General features: G+C 44.7%; 1 protein-coding gene across 2 annotated transcripts in view; it reads left to right on the forward strand.

The window, feature by feature from the left end:
- Positions 1–20,672, forward strand: part of SYN3 (synapsin III) — a 196,806-nt gene that overhangs the window by 15,721 nt on the left and 160,413 nt on the right. For both annotated transcript variants that reach the window (XM_064455745.1, XM_064455750.1), the window contains exons 2-3: positions 4,527–4,998; positions 17,950–18,007. In XM_064455745.1, coding sequence (XP_064311815.1) covers positions 4,682–4,998; positions 17,950–18,007 — 375 coding nt within the window. In that variant the 5' untranslated portion in view covers positions 4,527–4,681. The remainder of the gene's footprint in view (positions 1–4,526; positions 4,999–17,949; positions 18,008–20,672) is intronic.

The following is a 20,672-nucleotide window of genomic DNA, read 5'->3' on the forward strand; positions in this document are numbered from 1 at the left end:
ACAGAGGTTAGTGTGATTGTGTCAGTTCATTACCTGATAGCATAGGTAACAAGCTTGGGGGAAATTTAATTGCGGTTCATAGATATCAGCCCAATGAGTTTGGTTCCCTCTTGATGCTACCACACATTAGAAAGTAACCCGACAAGAGGTTTAAGTGAATGTTTTGTTCTTGTTTTCTAACACATGTCAACAGGTTTTCTGAGATTACTTGCATCTCTGTGGAGTATATCCTTGAGAAAAAGCAGGTAGGTGCCTGGCTGCTGTCAACATGCTGAAGGAGCAGATTGCTTACCCTTCCTTGGCCTTCCAAAAATACCAGCCAGGAAGTTTAACTGCATGTTAGTAAGGGCCTGATGGTACCAGCCACTTTTCAAGGTCAGCTCTAATTGACCTTCCTCTTGCTTCATTTAGTGGCTCACATAGTTTCCTTTTGATTCCCTGACTGTACTTTCGTTGTTGGGATTTCTGCGTGTTCCTGCATTGTCTTTTGGTTGAGCCGATTCCTGCTTACTTCCTCCCTTTCTGCTTGTGCCTTCTCCTCCTTCTCTCCCCCTCTCTCCTGCCTGCTCTCTTTCCTCAGGGCTCACCCATTCTGCTATGCCTCATTTATTATTTCCCTATCCTGAAATATAGCCCGGATCCCCAACCTGCAGCTCCAAAGCCCAGATGCTCACTGTTTTTCCAGCTAGCTTTTGGGAGCAGCTGTTTCACACTGCAGCAGATTACTCCTGCATGGTGGGAGGCAGCTGCTGAATTACAGCTTGAGGAACTCAACAGGAGCTGCAACATCTCCTGGAAGCAGCCTGTGGGCTGTGTTTCAACTGTGCAGGGGGCTACAGGCCTTCCTATGGGTAGGTTCATGCCTGGTACAGTGTTAAGTAGGTGGCATGTCTCCATGTGAACCATAGGAAGACACTGGTGTGCACAGAGGCAAGGTACAACTTGATGGCGTAGAGCCAGCAGCTCTCCTACCTGTGGCTATGGAGTGACAAAATACTGTGTAGCAGATTTGTCTTGCTTCTGACGGAGGTGTTGGCTCCTGGCTTTGTTGAAGATAGAGCCCTGCTTGCCTACTAGAGTAGGATCTGTACATACTCCAGGTAGATGCTGTGTTGTACGAGAGCTGCATGCTGTGAAAGCTGCATAGGGCCAGTTTTGGCCTGATGCGATGAGCCCTCAGGATGTCCACAGGGAGTTTCAAGCAGCAGGAAAATTAGGTCCTAACCTACTCGGCCTGTGTCTGTATGAAAACACCTACGGCTGAAAGTTAAATAACAGCAAGTGTACATGATGAAGAAGCAGACCATGAGGTTTTCCAGTAAGCAAAGGAATCTGGCAGCAGTTTACATTGCTCCCATTGCGGAGAAGACCTCCTCTGTGGCAGCACTAATAGCAACAGATAAATCAATACAGTGAAGCCACCAATAACTTAATTTTTAAAAAAAGAGAAATGCTATTTTAATTACATAGCCCCAGCTCATTAGAAAAATGTATGTAATGAGAGGAGGACAGTCTGTGCTACTGCTTTGACAGACCCAAAGTCAAAGTTTCTCGTGGGTTTGCCATCCCCCATCCCAGAGTGCAGCCAGGCATTACTCTCTGCTGCAGCAGTGTCATCCTGTTCGAATTTAACCTCCACGTGCTTTGATGGAGGGAGATTTCCCTGTGACATTAATTGCTTAAGTTTTGTCTCCTTCCTTCCCCAGCCAGCGGCACACAGCCCAGCCTTTGCAGCAAGCGGAGGCAGTGCCAGCTGGCAGAGGGAAAGGCAGTCTCAGAGCAGTGTCCCAAGCTCTCTGGACAAGAGATTTTTGCCAGTGCCCAGTGCCTCTTGGGCAACATCTTCCACTACCAAAATCCCTGGTGGAAAAAATGATGGGTCACTGTAAATATTGCTGTTTAAAAGGGTCCAGGAGGCAAGTGGTCATGGCCTTGCAATAAATATGATAAATTGTTTATTGTAAACTGAAGGGCACAGTTTGGGAAGCCCTGTTGTGTAGGAAACCTGTGTGCCTTCCAGGTGCATCACAGGGTACTCTGGTCCTTCCCAGCCCTGGGACACCCTATGCCACATGCCTCCATACCCTGCTTCCACAGTGCAGGGCAGAGCAGAGACATTTGCCTGTTGCTTTACTTTCTGATGCTTTGCAAGGAGCCCATGTTCTTTTGGAGAGTGCAAATCTTGCAGAAGAGGAAGCAGCCATGCAAGCACCTGGCAGTGGTGGAGAAACACTTTCAAGAGCATGCAAGTCCTTCTGGACCCTGTTCCAAGGATACTGGCTTGTGAAAAGAGCCTTGTCCTGACTGTATGGCTGGGGCCAGGTTCCCTCCCGTGGCTGAGAGCTGCCACAGCAGGAACCAGCAGCTCTCTGCGATGCTGTGCAAAATGTGCAAGGGGCAGGCATCTTGTGCTAAAAGCACTCCTCCTGAGACTGGTATCAGACTTACATCCCACCTCTTGCCAGTTAATGCTAAGGTCCTCCAGGACAGTGCACATAATTGCTGTATGCGGAACTGGGATAGTCATTTGGAGCCCTTCTGACAGTAGACAGAATTCTGGGATGTTTTGTTTAGCCAGGACCAGACCTACTTTTACATGGACTGTCATTTAAGTGAGGGGATTTTTTCTTATTTGTGTTACACAAGGTAGAAAACACAGGTTCCTGAGCAGAGGATAGCACAGCACATTTTTACCCAGCCTGTAGTATATAAGTCCCTTAAAGTCTTTGTAGGCCCTACCACTCTAGCCATCCCAGACAGGTAACTGTGGACGACTCTGTGCTGGCACTCACAGTTATTGTGGTAGGTCGTGAATAGGCCAAGTGCTGTGTGGATGTACATATGAGGTGAATAACTAGATCATAATTCATGGATACTATATGTTACCTGCTTTTTGGAACAATTGCTGCATAAACAGTCAGTACTACCAAAGTGCTCACTGGTGCATGTGTTTGCTGACGTTGTGCAGTCACTGGGTGCGCCAGGACAGGGCGGGAAGTCAGCACAATGCCTCGAGATACATTATCCACTGTAAATGTGGCAGGAAGTCATTAAAGATTTCCTGAGCTATTCCCTGGGAAAAAACTACCTCCATGCTCCGGCAAAGTTAGAGGACTTGTATTACCAGAGCTGAGAAATCCAAAGAAAAATTGCTCTAATAGGCCGATGTCAGCAGCTTCAGCAGGGAGCCTTCTGCTCTAGATAGATCCTCTGCCCACAGGGTGGGGGTGGGGATGGATGATGAGATTTGGGGGACTTGTGCCAAGGGACTCTTTGTAGCTCTCTTACTCCAGCCAGGCTCATCCAAGCCTCCCTAAGACTCTAGGGGCTAAGAGTGGTAGAGACATAGACAGGTCTGAAGCCTTTGTCTCTAGAGCTTTGTAAATCCCTCTAGGTGAAAATAAATGGTATCTTATTTTAAGAAAGCTGTTTGATTGCTCCATGAGGTCTCAGCCACATCTCTAGGAGGGAGATTTGCAGACACTGAGCTTTCTTGGACTGACTAGGCAAAGACAAATTCCTGCCATCAGGAGGCAATCAGAGACTAGGGCAAGAGCGTCAGTAGTGAGGGAGGCCAAACCACACGGGTCAGGGCGAAGAGCCCCAGTGTTTGTAGCGGGGCTCATTCAAAAAGACTTGAAGGAGTTTGGGGCATGATTTAATGATGATATGAGGAATTTGTGTGACTTGTCTCACTTGATGTGTAACTCTCACTTTTGTTGCTGCAGATATGTCTGTCCTGAAAAACATTTATGTTTTACCAGCAGTATGTTTCTGTCTTCCTCCCTGCCAAATCTCACCAACCAGCCTCTGGTCAAGACTCAAAGGCTGTCTCAGCAGATAAAAGGTCTCAGGGAATTACTGTGGAAAACTAAGTTCTGGGCTGTGCCTACAGGTGCAAAATTTTTAGAAAAAGTAACTACTAACTCTGAGATTGTTTAACTGCTGAAAAACTTAGTGTTCAGTCATCATAATATGGTCAAGGGAAATGAGCCAGATGGTTATATTTCACAGTGTTCATTTTCTTACTGGAAAAGATAAGCAGAGCAAGAAACCTTCCTTAAAACAAAACAAAAGAAAAACCCCAACAACAGGGGGGGAAAAAAGGTATATGAGGGTTAAGCAGCCAAACCTCCAGTTTTGAGCATCTGCAAAAATCCTACAAATGAACTTGTAAAATCAGGTAGTCTGCTATACCTAGCAACCACCAGTATGCACCTGACTCAAAGTCTAATTTTGAGTGCCAAGAGTAGTAGGGACCAAAATGAGTAGTTTGAAGCTGCCACTGAACTTTAGCGTAAGCTGGTCTGCCCCAACTTGAAAATGTTTTGGGATAAGAAAAGGTGATGAAACGTACTTTGTCCTATCTGGTTGGCTGTACTAGTGTAGCATACTGCATAGAAACCAGTAGTCCTTTTCCTTCTCATTGTTGATTAAGGTACCCATTTAAATGACCAAAAGAGTTTTTCTTATCTCAGACTCACAGTATGTATCTCACTTATATGTCTCTGTTTCTCTTCCCACAGGAGAGAAAGAAAATATAGCTAAAAAACAAAGGCATATTTCTCTAGCGGGACTGCAAGGAGGTACGCTAAATACACAGAGAAACGTCCCCCAGGACTAGTGACACCATTGTTCAGCCCCACTCTTGCTGAGAAGGTTTCTACACAACGCTCCAACAATGAATTTCCTCCGGAGGCGTCTCTCAGACAGTAGCTTCGTGGCAAATTTGCCCAATGGCTACATGATGGACTTGCAGCGCCCCGACAACTCCACGAGCTCCCCAGTTTCTCCTGCCATGGAGAGAAAGCATCCGCAGCCACCACAGCCCTCGCACTCTTCCTCTACTGGCACCAGCATCTTCAGCTCCATCTCCAGTGCCATGAAGCAAACCACACAAGCAGCTGCAGGACTAATCGACCACTCAGCCAGCCCTGCACCACCTGTGGCCCAGAAACCCAAGATCCTCCTGGTGATTGATGATGCACACACGGACTGGTAAGCTATCATGGTCCTCCCTGCTGAATTCAGCTCTACAGAGTTTGGGGGGTGAGAGGGATCTGGGAAGCACAGTGCATCTGCAGGGGGGTGCATGGATACTTTCACATCTATGTTACCAACTCTGGCCCCAGGTCAGTGTCTGTCCGGTGACTTGCATAAATGGCAGCGTAGGTTTTTCTCATATCTATCTTGAAAAAAAAATGTTCATTTGGTACTCATTGGCAAACTTCTCGTGGCCTCAGTATAAAAACACACACTGGGCATTCTCGGATCAGCAGGCTTAGCTGAGCTGTCATACCTAGCAACGTTCCTAAGAAGTCACAGCTGAAGTTGTGTTAGTGATGTGGTTCAGGACCTTAGCCTACTGTTCATGCTGGCTTTAAAAATGGAAAAGGACTCAATCTTTCCATCTTTCAACCTCTCTTGAATTTTTCTCTGTATGCAAATTTATACATAAAGTACAAAAAAAAAAGAGCTAAGCTTATTACTACCAATAGTAATGACTGGAGTTCATTCACTGGTCAAGGGCCCTTCACCTGCTAAGCATAGCAGCTATTGGCAAAAGTCTCTCAGGCTCATCCAAGCCTCAAATGTGTCTTGGTCAATGCTGGTCTCTGTTTACAAAAAAAAGTGATGTTTCATTTGCCAGCTTGTCACAACATAGAAAAAATGAAAGGGTAACACAGGCAAGGGGACCACATTGAAGACTTCAGAATGAAGGAAGCTGGGTTAGCAGGTCTTGGCCAAGGAAGATTATTTTATTGTTCTTTTCAATCCATGCCACTCCTCGGTAAGGTCGTCAACTTTGGTTTTCTCTGCTTTCCCAGGAGAGTGGGGACAATGTGGGACGTGTCTCCCTGGGTGCGTCTTCACAAAGCAAGAGCCTAGCTCTTTGATAAAAAGGGGCGATGACTGAGTACAACTAGGTCAGGCTTCTTCAGCCAACTTGAAGTAAGAGAGGGAAAACAGTGGGAATATTCTCAAAGGAAAACCAACTTTTTTAACTAAGTAGGAAAGTCCCTGAAAAGGTGGTTGTCATATCAAATGTTTCACCAGCCTAGTGTCTTTTATCACAGTAGCAGCCTCTTAATGCCAGGTAGTTCAGTCGGCAACACTAGTCCAGCTCAGCCCTGATCTCTCCTTCCTGGGTGCACCTGCAAGCCTCCCAGAAGGCTGATGATCACCGACTTCTGTTTAGCGTTTTTGCAGTTCCTTGAAGATGCTGCCAGGTGGCAGTCCCTTAACACAGCATCCTCTAGCTGGGGATGGGAGTGCTGCTAATGCACAGCTTTAGCATCTGGGGCTTAGATGGCTCTGCTTAGTCCAAACATTAATCAGAGAGGAAAACCCTAGCTCAAAGGCCAATGTAGTTTTTCCTTGAGATTAATGGTGCTGAAGGTAGTCTGGGCAGGGGAAAAGAGAGGAGGGGTTGGACTCTGTTGCAGTGTTTTCATGTTTTAAAATACACACTGCATTCAAATCCCTGCCTTTATATCTCCCAGCTGCTGTTCTGTCATGCAGACTTCATGGTCTGTGAGCTGAGCTAGCCCAAGGAGCAGCAGCTGGGAGATATAAAGAGGAGGTATGGCTACCCATGCTGTCTTCTCTCCTCCATTCATGTGTAAGCACTCCGTGCATCCTGCTGTCTTGGCTATCCCTCTGCTGTCTGTAACTTAGCAGTTTCTACACACGATGGGGAACCCCTTTCATTCCTCCCAGCTCTCTGCCTCTATCCACAGGCTTGCAGATATCTAATAATTCTGCTTGCAAAGGCTCCCTGCCTTCTCTCTTTCTAAGGTTTTGAAGGCACTGAACAAAATTAGTGTATGGATTCATACACTATTCCTGCCATAGATTTCTATGGCTCTTTGTAGCATGGACAGAAACACATGCCTAGAAACTTCCTCAGCCTCAAAGTAGCGTGTGGTCCTTTCTGAGAGACTACACCAGTGCAACCACTCCAGTAGGCTAGGAGTGCTACTTGGCCGTTGATTTTCATGTCTCCAGGAAACTCAGTGAGCCCTTGAGAGCAGTGCTCTATGGCTCCATGGGTGTTTATTCTTGGTAAGGTACTTCAAAGCAATGCCAGTCATCTTCTTGGTCTCAGCCAGGGTATTACGTGAGCTCAAGCTGACCAGCCCCAGGCAGCAACGTTTGCCTTGTGAGATCATGGTTGAAGAAGCTGGTTATCCAGAGATTCTGGCTGTCCACTCTGTATCATGCGCTGAAACAATTTCAGACTTTGGATGGTGAACAACAACATATTGTTACTTCTGAGCTGGTAATTTTGGGTTTGGAAGAAGCATCATATTTGTAATGCATTTCACCTCTGCATGCTCTGGTTCTTGCTACTTGTAAAACCTTTGTATTTGGTTTTCAATAAACCCTTTCCTTCTCATTTTGAAATAGTTTACCAGAAAAGATCCCCAAGAAATAACTGCTGAAGTGCTACTTTTATTTTAGGGTGGGGGGCTTCCACATTGCCTCCTCCCCCACAGCAAGTTATACAGAGTTTACAACAAGGATTAGCTTGTTCACAGACAGGAAGGGTGAGAGACGGTGGAATCTGCTATTTGATTTCTCTTCTCTAAATGAAAACAGTTTCTCATAATTGGAGACTGTAGTAATGTTGCCAAGCCAGACATTAATTTCTCATCACTGTATTACAGCAAAGACCTGCAATTGTGGATTAGGATGAGGTGTTGCACAAGCGCATGATGAAATGCTCTAACAACCCAAATAGGCGAGTACATGTTGAATGTGCTCTAAAGTGACAAATGGTAATCCTTTCTATTTTTAAGGAGCTACTTATACTGTCTCTGATGATACAGTATAGCACTCAACTTCTCGCAGAGGCCTGGTGGAAGCAAAGACCATCCATGGGAATCCATTGCCTATCTTCCTCCATAAAATCCTTACCACTCTTGACATGCAATATGCTCTGGTTTATTCCAAAGACAAAGTACTATAAAAATAATGTGAGCCCCACAGAATATGATCAGCTGCTTTCTGCATTAGCAGCAGTAAAAGAAAGGTACATTCTATTAAAAGCAAGGGAACTCACCCAGCTTTCTGTTAAAGTGGCAACGTTTTGACAAATTTTCCATCCTTCTCTAAGACCCTGCTCTAACGCATTGCAAGGAAGCACACACTGAATCTGCAGCATGCAGGATGTGCATGAGAGGAAAACACTGTCTATACAGCTCCCTCGTCCTCTTGGCTTTGACAGGCAGCCCTCAGAGGCGCCCACAGCAGCAAATGCTAGGGAAAAACTCTGCTTCTCTTCAGTCATTAGTGGTACAGAGCTCAGCTGGGTAGCCTCCACCTGGGGAACGAGGCACCTTCTTGTCGGTCAGGAGTATCTGTGCCTTGGGAGACTTCCAAAAATGTATCCACAACTCACCTACAGCAGCTGCCAGAAAAAAAAGGAGCTCAGACATGACTATCCACACACACGCACATGTGCAAACACGCAGCAAGAGGGAGTGGGACCATGAGGAAGAGGGATGGCAGGACTCCATGTAATGGCAGATGGGCCAGCTCCGGCGGCCCGACCTCAGCCAGGAGGAAAACGTCCCACCTCTGGCAACTTTCTCGCCCGACACACTATTAAGTAAAATCATGCTCTTGCTGGATTGAATTTCTCAACAGATCAAACAGGATTTAGTACTGTGAATTGTTAACCCCCATCCTCTGTGAAAGTGCTCAGCTTTCTAGCCTAATGCTTCGTGTTTAAACAGCTTATGTGGGAAGTGATCAAGCACAGTTAAGGCTCCTATTAACAACATATGGTAAAAACATTGCTTTTTGGACCAGAGAGCGTAACAAAGTTGTTCTTGTTGCATTTATTACGTATCTTGGTTGCTTTTGTGAAATATCTCATGTCACTTTTCAAAGCCATCGGTATGTTTTCTCCGAATTTCGGGCCGTTTCAAGTGCTAACAGTGTTACATGCTGTCTTGCACAGAATACACGTGCCCTATGTGCGGCAGTTGTACACACGAGGATTGTGCCATGTTTCACAGAAAAAAAAAAAACCACAGAGGATATTTTAGGAGGCACAAAATTGCATTGTTGTTTTCCCGTTACTTTGCAGCCAAATCTGCCTGAACTTGAATCTGTCTCCAAAAATTTAAAGATGAAGGAAGAGAAAAACTGTGATTAATACTGAATTAAATCCTCTTAATACATCTGAAATGGTTCTTTGTATAACAATAATGTCATGATTCAGGTCTAATTATGGACTGACCTGACAGAATTACTGTTTTATACTGTTCAGAGGAAATTATCAACTCATATTTATGAAAATAAAACTATTTTTACTTCTAACAATGCATGACAATATTGAGTCTTAAATGTGTCGTTTGTCAAAAAACATAATTGGTCAAATAACAGTCTACTACTGAATTTTAGTAATATGGGACTTCCTAAATCCTAATTTGTTTTGCAAGGAATTCCTTTTCAAATATATTCAATGCATGTCATGAATCATTTCATGCTTTCTGTAGGCTGAAGACGATATACTAAGGCTCCCATTCAGAGGAATATTTCTGTACCTAACTCAAATATAATGGGAAGTTTTGGACTAACTTTTGGCTTTGGACTTCATTATCATTTATCTTTATTATTATTATTCAGAATTGATACTTTAAGCTTGACCTCAGGAATTTGCAGGTGAAATTGCGAAGTTTTGTCTGTATTTTCTAATAAGAAGCCCAAAATCATCTAACATGGTGGTAACTGACAATAAATTATTATGAATTAGCTTATATTATACATGGCTGACCTTTTAATTTTTCACAAGTTCTGTGCAACTATGCAGCTATAATTTGAAAAACACTTAAAAGTAAAATTTATGTTTTCACCAATCTGGCTAAAAAACCTTATATTTTCATCATTTAGCCATGTCTACCCAGGACTGAATGTTTCTGTTCCTATAATTCACGCCAAGTGTGACTTGAGGGCAAAAAAGATTTTTAGGGAAAAGTGGAAGCAAGTCTGTATTAAACGTGTGCATGCATATGTGTGTGCGCACTTGTAAGCAGCACAAAGATTTTCTGTATTCCCTAGCATATAGGCATAGGGGTGAAAAGGAGGTAAGTCTGTCAAAGATATTCCATAAATTTCATTTATCGCATTGCTTTCTGATCCATTTTAGGTATATCACCATCATGTCTGCCTGTATTTTTGTCCTGCATATGCAAAGCAACTTGGGAGCTAGTCCTCCTGAATGAAAGGTGATACAGAAATGTAAAGGATTAGTATCATTACAAAAATAGACACAAGGAATATGGAAAACATTCCCCACCAGGTTATAAATATGCTAATGAAAGTCAAATCTGGGACCTTAATTGCTTTACCAGAGTTCCTATAAATGCATAGAATTTAACCTCAGAATGTCCTGCCTAGTCCCGTACATTAAAAAAAAAAGAAAAAATTCCTCAGATATGTTTCTCAAGGTTTGTGAGCCAGATTTCTTCTTCTTGAAAGCCAGCAGCCCTGCCTCAGTGTTGGTTCAAGTTAGCTTGGTTCCCCTGCTCCTCAGGTTCAGGGAGGGCACAAGTGGGCTGGAATAAAATATTGCACAATCCTCAACAAAATGATACCCCTTGCAAACAGCTCCAGGCCATACCATCTAGATTTAGCAATGTAGAAATGTTCCAGCAATGCACTATTTTGATAATACGCAAAATAAAATTGCTGCCTCATGTCGTACTTAAAGCAGCCTCTCCCCTCCACTGCCCCCCTCAGTTCTATGTGGCCAGGAGGAATGTGACCACGATGTAGCCTGGGTGGGGGATCAGACCTACAGCAAAGTGTCCTTCCTATCGTGACAGCTCAGAGAAGCACGAAAAGCTGTGCCCAAAAGCAATAGTGCTGCACTAACTAGTGCTTCTTTCCTTGGTGGGTAGGGGGATGGCTTTGATCACCCCCATTTCATGAGCAGGAGGTGGCACAGGAAGATGCTGGGAGGCCAGTATTGTGTGGGACTCCATAGTTCCTTGAATAGAAAGAGCAGCCTGAATGGTTGTGTCTGCGATTGTTAAAGTGCTGGTGGCTTGCCAACCCAGGTCAGCCCCCAAAACAGGCCTTTGGCTCCCTGAGAGAACCGGAGGACTCACAAAAGAAGATTTTAAAAACTTTTTTCCCTTCCTGCCCCAAAGCTTCCCTTTCTGTCTGTGTTCAAGCCAAGAAAATCCTTCCAGCGCTGTAGGGTGGGACCTTGGACCTCATCAAGGACCTCACCATGAGGACTTCCTTTATCCAAGAAAAAACAAAACTATACCACCATCACAGCCTGATACAAACCTCTTCAGGAGAGGTGTTTCTTTTCTTGGTATGATCCCGTAACTAATAATGCCTCGGGGGTTGTTTTGCAGTAACCAGCCTGAGATGGGTCTTGTGGTTCTTCCCATAAGGTAACAAAGGCAGTCTGTTCCCACAGCCTGACCTTGGACACAAGGGCCTACCTGCAGTGCAGCTAAGCCAGCTCTCCATTCGGTGGCTTCAGCACCTGTCACCAGGTGGTGACAGCACCGAGAGCAAGATGATCTCACCCTGGTGGAGATACGGGGCTGAGCACAGCAGCACTGCACCCCAGGGCTGGAGCTGAAACTTTTGTGGAGCTTCTGGCAAAGTATCAGTGTATTTAGGGTTACCTTTTGACTCAACCCAAAACTTAGATTTACCTCTTGGTCCCTCCCTGTCTGTCTGTACAGTGCAGGTACCCTTTCCTTCTTTCTGTACTTTCCTCTGGTCCATTTAACCTGTAATTCACACCTTGTTTTCTGGGGTGGCAAAGCACACATCCATCATGCTTATCTACCTTCTTTAGCATCCTGACACCTTCCACTCCTGGACCAAGGTACTCTTACAGAATAAATATTAACTACCAAGCAGTCCATCCCACAGCTGAAGAGTGCATAATAGTCTCTGGGCCAAAGCAGATGTGGACAAAAGCTCCAGTAGGCTGCAGACTTCAGCATTTGTGGAATGATTTTTCTCTTCCCTATGCCCTGGGCAGTCAGGACCTGACCATCTCAGAAGTCCTTACTATTTGTATCTGGGAATTGCTAAACTGGGGAGAAGTGGTGAAGGGGTTGAGGGCTGGCCCCTAAAGGAAAACCTTCCTTGTTTTCACCCCTGAAGAAAAAAGGGCACAAATGCATCTCTCCTCCCCGCTCCCCTCCCCACTGCCTTTATAGCATGTAGGGGCTGGGGGGGTCGAGGCATTCCAGCGGCTGCTGGCCAGTATCCTGGAAACTGCCTCCTTTTTCCCAGTCCCAGCCCCTTTTATGAAGGAGACAATGCGGACATACAGTGAGTGCCTTGTGCATCACTTGGGCCCCCAGGCCCTTTGACACAGGGATTTCGTACAGTGGCTCACCCCTCCCCTCCCTCCCCAAGGTCCCCCCACACCCAACGCAGCGGGCTTCAGCCTTGCCTTCTCCAGGCTGATCCAGAAAGAAATTACATGCCTTGTTTTCCCAAGGGGCTTGAGAGAAATGTGTAATGTGATTCCAGGGAAATAATTCAGATAATTCCAGAATTTACCCATGGATTCCTTTTGGTTTATTTGCCCATGTCTTCTCTTCACCATTTCTCTCCCTCTTTCTTCCACCCACTCTCTTGCTCACCTCTCCCCAGGAGTCCTGCACATTTCCCCTCTCCTCAGCATGTTTTGTTCTGGCCCCTCCGCAGGCTGGGAAAGGCTGCTTCCCACTCCAGGTGAGAAGTGGTCTCCATCTAAAGTGTGTCTTGGCTTTCTTTGCCTGTTGTGTCATGCTCCAGAGGTGCAAGCTCAGTCAGAGGATTTGGAGGAATTTGCTGTTACAATATCCCAGTGCCCCTCTTTGGCACACTTTCAGTGATACTGAGCCCATTTCTGGGGTGAAGGTACAAGCCTGCTCCTGAGTTTGTAGCTTAAGGCCTCTGTCAAACAGCGATGCCCCAGAAAGTGCCTGGGTTCATTCACATCACAGGGGATTTGGGTTCAAACTTATTTGTTTGTCTGAAGGGTGGCTTCTCAGTTACTCCAAGACATACTACTAGCAATTGCAGTATTTGCTACATCAGAAGATGTCTCTCATAGGAAGATTTCAGCTTTGACCTCTTCCAATCATAAAAAATTACTTCATACAGGACCCATTTTACAGGATACCCTGAAGATGTCCCATGAATTTAGTACAAAATACCAGTCTCTGTTTAAAGCTGCATAACGTGTCGCACCCTCTGCTTCACCCAGCTAATGGACCTGCAGGAGCAGTGTTAAGCTTTGAATCACTGCACTCCTCATGCCTGTCACAATCACCTCGGATCTCTTGTTACGCCTGGCTACTCCCTGATGCTGAAGCTGGTGTTCTGCACCTTTTCTTACATAGGCTGCTGTCTAATGGCACTGTACCTAGGGAAGAACTCCTTGGGCACTTTCTCTAGCTGATGCTTGATACCTGGGCATCTCTTCCTATTCCTCGCCTGTGCATAGCAGTTTCCAGCCTGGCAGAAGTTGTGCAGGTCCCTGCTGCATCCCTGATGTCTCTGTTTCACACAGGTCCAGAGGAAAACACTGAAGCAGTCCTCTGAAGCAGCTCAGATATGCTTCTTTGCACTGAGAGAAAAAAGGCAGAGGGAAGAGAGAAGAAATAATGCCAGAAGAGACAGTACAAGCTCTGCACAAATAGTTTCTCCTGGATTCCCATGCTGAGCATGTATGTTGGCTGATGCTTTGGGCATTCATTGCACCTACTTTCGTAGAAAGAAAACAAGGCAGATGTAACTGGTTATTTATCATACAGAGGGAAGTTGCAAGAACGTATGTGCTCTCCTAACAGAAGTAGCTTGTGACTTTTGGCCCTTTGCTCCTGATCCTGGAAGCCCCTACTCCACATGTGGGAGTTGCTTCTCTTGTGCCGTGTTTCCCCATAACACAGGAGCAGCACAGCAATGCAGGCCAGTCCAGCTCCCGTACCTATAGCCCACTAGCCCAGCTCTACGTCCCCTGGTCAGGGTGACATGCAAGGCTTTGGTGGGGACTTGGTGCCCTATGACTGAATCCTTGTGTTTGCAGACTACGGGCATTAGTCCAAAGGTGCAGGGGAGCATGCCAATTTGAGCAGGCCTCACATAGGTGCAGTGCAAACTCTCCCAGCTGTTGGTAACACCAGAGGGGTAAACTCTGGTATTTGAGTGTCTTACAGGTGTGTTTGCAGTCTTGGATCAGTGCTGGCATCCCCTGCTCAGACAGATGCTTTGCAAACACCTAAAGGCACTAATGTTATACATAGCCTTTCTGTGAATTAGCTCTTATGTAGGTAATTGGAAGTGAATTGATCACTTATTTTTCCCTACTGATACTAAGGATATGTTCCATATCTGACACAAAGTTGTGTATATGCTTCCTCCAGTCACAGTCACTGAGGCAGACTGAGACTTTTTCATGGCAGCTCTGGAAAATAAGCTTTTATTGTTTCCAAATTACTTCATAAGAAGAGGCATCGGGTTTCTTGTGGCCCTGTAATCATGTCAGGGCTGAGGCAGAAAGCAGAAGTTATGTTTGTCTGATGCCCTTGCACCCAGAAAATATGTCCTTTTCCAGACCATGCGGTTTCTTCATCACAAAGAGAGAGGATTCAGGTCAAGCTTTCTCCCTGAAAGCCAGCATAGGCCTTTGGCTGTTTATTATAGTGCTTCCTCCCTCCCAGATGGTGCGGCCACATTTAAATGCATTGCCTAGCACTGTAAATCCCACCCAGGAACTACTCTTTAGTATGGCCTTGCAGTTTTCTTCAGTCAAAACATGTTTACATGCTAATTTACTGAGATCACAGCAACCACACCATCTCATCTGCACCCTGCCTAGCCAAATTATAACACAGTATTCTGGCGGGTTGAACATCTGACATGCTTTAAAATAAAGGGATGGCCAGCCAAGCGGTGGTCAGTGCTACAGGCTGCCTGAGAGAGGGGGTGGGCTTGCACAGCCAGTGCCTTGCCCAGTGTACCGAGCAGGGAGGATGGCAGACAGCCCCCCTCCTGGGCCAATGAGTCACTCTTCGGATCACTGGCAGTTGGCTGTGCTGGGGGTGAATGGGGACACTTCTGAGGCTCCCCTAGAAAGGCCTTTGACGGGTCTTCTGGGTGCCACTCCCCTGCTGCACTACAGGCTGTCTAGATAACCCTGCAGCATGTCACTTCCTAAGCAGAAATCTGGAATAGCCATACACAGGTGGTTTTAGGGCAGAGAGCATCTATAAATGTCTTGCACAGTCTCACCTGCCAGAAACATCCATCATTCTTTCTCCTGCATCTCCACCAGAGCAGTATGGTCTTCCTTGCCTCCATCCCACATCCACTGTAGGGACCAGAAGCCATTTCATATATCGTACAATATTGATCAAAAACTCTCCCTCTTGCAATGGAGGCATCATGATGTTTCCGCAGCATCAGCAATGATTCCAGCTTGCTTGAAATTTCAGGAGCTCCAGGGTGAGGCTACAGCAATTTTTCATTTCAACATGATAGTCTCTGCTGCACAGAGGCTCCAAAACCCCAGATGTGCATTGAAAACATAACTCCATCCATTTCAGTGATGTTTCATTCTTACCCAGGCTGTGTAAAAATGGTGGGCTGACCAAAATACTTGGCTGCAAATTGCTTAGCACCTGTAGTCTTCAAGAGATACTTGGAGCAGGCTATCCCTCCTGGGGTGCTGTCCTGGAAAGAAAGTGATATCTTGTGATGTTAAAAGAAATCTGAGTTATCTGAGACACAGTATAAGACAACCTGTGTGGAAAGAGGGATAAGAAGGAGAGGCCACACAGTGTCTAAGATGAGGACCCTTGCTCTACTCCAGTGACTCCTCATGCTGGATGTGCCTTTTGTGTAACTATCCATGAGCAAAGCCAATATTGCAGAGATGGGAGAGAGGAATTTCTAACCATGGGAAGGCTAATTTCCTTGACTAGGCAGTGGAATCCTTTTTGCTCCATCTGTACTGGGCTGAAGACCGTGGTTAATCACACTTCATTACAAGCTGAAGCAAAGCAGCACCAAGGAGTTTGCAACCAGCTGGTCAGCAAAGAGGAGAGGCCATAGAGGGAGGAAGTGTGTTTCATAAATGTGGGTAAGGAGTATACATTATGAGAGTGCTGGGAATAAAAACAAGTTTGTACCAGTGAATAGTACGCCTCAAATTTCAGACCAGTTCCTGTGGGCCCTCTTAAAGCTTATTCTGGTTTTTGAGAAGTCACTGGTTCCATCAATATCTCCAATGTTTAGGAGCAAGGAATGTTACCTGACCCTCTAGAGCCATGCCTCCAGAAATGTGATGGAATTATTAAGTGTATTTAGCGTTGCCATTTATTGTTAGAGGCGTGATGTCTCAGCTTGTTTGCTGAGTTGCTGTTTTTCATGCAACACTCATAAATTCAAAAAGGGGAGGAAAAATGGCCAGAGCTCTGCTTTTTATACTGGTCAGGGGTTGTTTGAGCCACTCGGTCTTGGCCATTCCTGGCTGCTACACCATCCCTCACTGACATCTATGCAGCGGTCTTACTAGCCCAATGCTGATGGACGGGCTGTCTGGGAAAGAAAGTGTGATACAGACTTCAGATACCCTCATTAGAATGAAGCAGAAAACTTTTAACACTTTTTATGTCTTTTTCTAATAAAATGAAAAATTTTAACTTGGTTTTGAGCCAGAATGAAAAAACAAAACAACTTTTTTATTTATATTTCACGTTTCTGGGGGAAGGGAGCATTCAGCTGAAAACTGGTATGTTTCAGCCATGGGGAAAATTGCCTTCCTACTGTCTCTCCTTTTTTTATTGGAACAAATATACACATAGTAAAAATGTGAGCCAGCTTCTTTTTTTTGCTAATACTATAAAATAGGGAGCAAAGCCGGCTTCCCCTCATTTTCCTTTACTTCTTTATTCTGTCCTCTTTGCCAATTGGAAACAGAATGCAGAGAGTTACTTTCACTCTGGAAACAGCTCTTGCAGGGCTTAACTGTGTTTTCAATGCTTTCCAAATAGAGGAGCTTTTTGGAACTTACATGGTCTCCCTGAAGTTTTAGGGGGGAGGTCTGAGAAGATAAATTGGTATTTTCTTCTGTCAAGCTTGCTTGGTAAGGGGAAGAACTGGGGAGAATTATTCACAGGGGAAATGTTATTGACATTTTCCCTCCTGACTGATCAATACAAGGGGCATTATACACAAATATGAATTTGAAGAGCTAATACTGCCTGCCTTTCTAATACATTTTCTTCTCCAACACTACTGTCAGCCTTCCCCTCTCATGAACAACCAACCCTTCTGAAAGTGCTTTGTTGTCTGCATCGTATAGGCAGGTAGGAGCAAAGGTGATGGAAGGTATACATCCTTCTTATGACACTGTTCAAAGCAACACAGTTTCTCAGTTCAGGAGAAGAGATCTTTCAGTAGTGACACTGTAGATGCAGATGCTGTTTCTCTAAATCAGTAGCAGAAAGACAAACAGAATTGAAAAGCAGCTCTGCAGTGACAGAGCAAGAGAGGGGGCTTCACAAGTACTTCAGCTATGATAACAAAGATCCTTGCTCAACACCAGAAAAGCTTCCGATGTCATGCCATATGCTGCTCTCCTTTTACAGAGTAAAGATTGAGTATTAAATTAGATATAGCAAAGAATCATTGATTAGAGTTGTTGCTCTGGAAAAGATTAGGAGAGCATTTGGTTTTCAGTTTGAAAATAAAATGAAAAAGTCACAAGCCTTGAAGGAACTTTCCAATGTGGTTTTCATCTGGCTTGGCAGGTTTCTCCTGGAGAACAGAAAGCTGAAAGAAGATAGGAATTAGGAAAACATGCTGTGATTCTTCACCAAAAAGGGAAATGCAGAAGCAAAACAGTATGTAAAGAAAGCCAAAAATCTTCATCAACCATGTCTGTGTCTCTCTTTTCTTCTGCAGGGCCAAATATTTCCAGGGGAAGAAAGTGAATGGAGAATTTGATATCCGAGTGGAACAGGTCAGTGACAACTGAATTTGGCTCTAAGAAATGTGTGTGGACAGGGCTGAGGTCTTAATGACAGATAATTTGTGGATATTTCTTCTCTTGAAGAAAGGAACTAACAAGAAATTTTAAGACATGTCCATTTTATAGAATTGTGGAAGCTATAAATGAAAATATCTCATTGGGCCATCCCTTTGTCCTCCCTACCTTTACAGAATTGGTTGCTATTTCACCTTAAAATGTATTTTTCTATTCTGGTGATGGGATTATAATTTCTTAAATTGGAAGACTACCTCACAGCTCTTTATATATCCCTGAAAAGGTGCAAAGCCAGTATGCCACAGTACATGTTACTGATGTTATGATCCATGTGAGTTATACATGTCTTCTGACTTACCCTAACGTAAGCCTAAAAGCTTTACTTTAAGTATGCAAAATAACTACATATGGCAAAATCTTTTTGTCTGATGAAAGTCCATAGGAATAGTAAGGAGGTTCATGGCCTGTTTTCTGATGTGCTCTGCAGGGCAATGGACAAATTCTCTGTTTCTTTGTTAGGCTTGGCACCAGCCATTCATTTCAGGTGAAAACTCTTCATGTTGGGGTCTGTCTCCTCCCCTCTGTGTTGGTTCAGTGTCTGTCAAAATGCAGTCCCAGTATTGACTCAGACTTCGAATGCTGTTGTCGAAGTAGAAATTATTATTAATAATCATCTGCAGGCGTCTAACTTGAAAGCAGGCATAAGAAGAGAGAGATGTAGAGATAAGATGGTGATCCTGAAGGAATCATATGCTCATTTTATACTCATTAGGGCTATAAATCTGCTTGGATGGATAAAGAATGCTGGTGAATGCTGTTTCAATGACCTGGTATTTTCTGTCTTTATAACGCTGTTGATTCTGCGTCATGCATGTGTGTGTGCTCATGCATGTGTGTGTGTGTATAAAGTTATTATTTCAGTGATTTTGAAGACTTCCTCAGGACCCAGTTGCCCTTGATAAGGTGTTCCTTCCATTTTCAAAGGGGTGCTGTCCAGTTGTCTAGGACTATACATGAGTACACGTGTTCTGATCATAGGCTGTGTCTGGGACAGAAAAGTTAGGAAGTAATATTTTTTCAACTATGATAATATGAACACTTCATTTTCCTCTTTTTATTGGTATCACACTTATCAGTACTGGGTGGTATCAGCAAGAAAAAGTCTCACTTGCACTTCCTTACCAAAGTCTTTGCTGGCTGCCTCAGTAAATGTCCTAAAACAGAATGGGGGAGGGGGAAATCACACTTCTCACACAGAAGCATGGGATCAAATAATTTGATTTACCCTTCAACCCTCTGATCCAACCCACTCTGCCACTCAGTGCAGGGTTGACTTCAAAACTAGACCAAGTACTCTTCAAAATGTCCTGTTAATTCTTTCCAGTCTCTGCCTTTCCCTTCATAGTCCTTTCCTCAAATGTTATTGCACTTGAGGTCCTTTTAAAGGAACTGTCTTCAAATGGTTGGTGAGTGAAGAAGGGCAGTAGTGGACTTTTGATCCTTGAGGGGTTAAACTCAGTCATTGTCACTAGGTAGCTTATTGTATTTCCCCCAAGGACTCTTTCAGGGAGACTTTCCCAGTCTGTCTCTTGAAATCCTTCACATAGGCTGAATGTCCATGTTTGAGATGAGGCACCAAATTGCTCCAAGCAAAGACCCTAAGGCTGGTGTGGCTCTTCTGGTGAGGATCGTTGCCAGGCCCCTTGCAGCTTCCTCTAAATACTCAGCATAATGACTGCAGCATTGCCCAAGGGAATGAAGCAGTGGATAGGAAGGAGAGTTGAGGAACAATGAACAAGGGCCTTCGCTGCTTCCGCTTGCCCTCTCCCTGCCCCTCAGCTCAGGCAGCCAAGCGTCCATATAGTGGGCAGGGAACTGCTTTTGACTCCCCCAGACCTCAAAAGCAGAAGGGGTGATCACTTTCCCCAGCTGGATCACTGTCTGTCAAGGGAGACACAGAAGCCACATTGTCACGGGCAGTCCTCGAATCTGACCTCAGGCCCCTCTGCATATCGTTGAGGCCAAGAGAGGGGCACTTCTTTCTTCAAACTCTGGCTTTTCATCCTCCTCTTATTTTGCCCATCCATCCTTGCTCAGTATTTCTTGATATTTAATTTTCATTCATTGCTCCTACCCTGATTATGTGGACCCTTCCTCACTTCTTCATCCTCTTCCTTAAACAAAATCCAGGAGCCTAAACTGTAGTGGAACAGGTCCCCTGAGGCTGAATGCAGACACTTTCAATACTTTCAATCTGAAAAATGAATGTTCTTCCACAGTCTCCTTACAGGGAAAGAAAAAAAAAAAGAGGGAATAACTATGTCTACCAGCCTGGTCTACACCTTCCTTTTTAAGTCCCCAGCTCACCAGCCTTCACTATAACTGTCCTGTGAATGGCACACAGTCTGTACCATGGTGCGCAAGCCCTAATCTGGCTGTTCAGTTCTGAATAAACTCTGCATCAGATCAAGGTTTGACTCTTCGGGCACCTCTTGAGTCACTTGGTCTGCTTAGTAAGTTCATTTAGTTTTTCAGTTTCCTTTTGATCCTGTTTCAGATAACCACACATTATTGACTCAGACAGAAATATAGTTTGCCTTAGGAAATTTTTTTATATTTTATAGGAAAAACCACTTTTGAT

Source organism: Phalacrocorax carbo, chromosome 1, assembly GCF_963921805.1.
Source record: "Phalacrocorax carbo chromosome 1, bPhaCar2.1, whole genome shotgun sequence".
Classification (NCBI taxonomy): domain Eukaryota; kingdom Metazoa; phylum Chordata; class Aves; order Suliformes; family Phalacrocoracidae; genus Phalacrocorax; species Phalacrocorax carbo.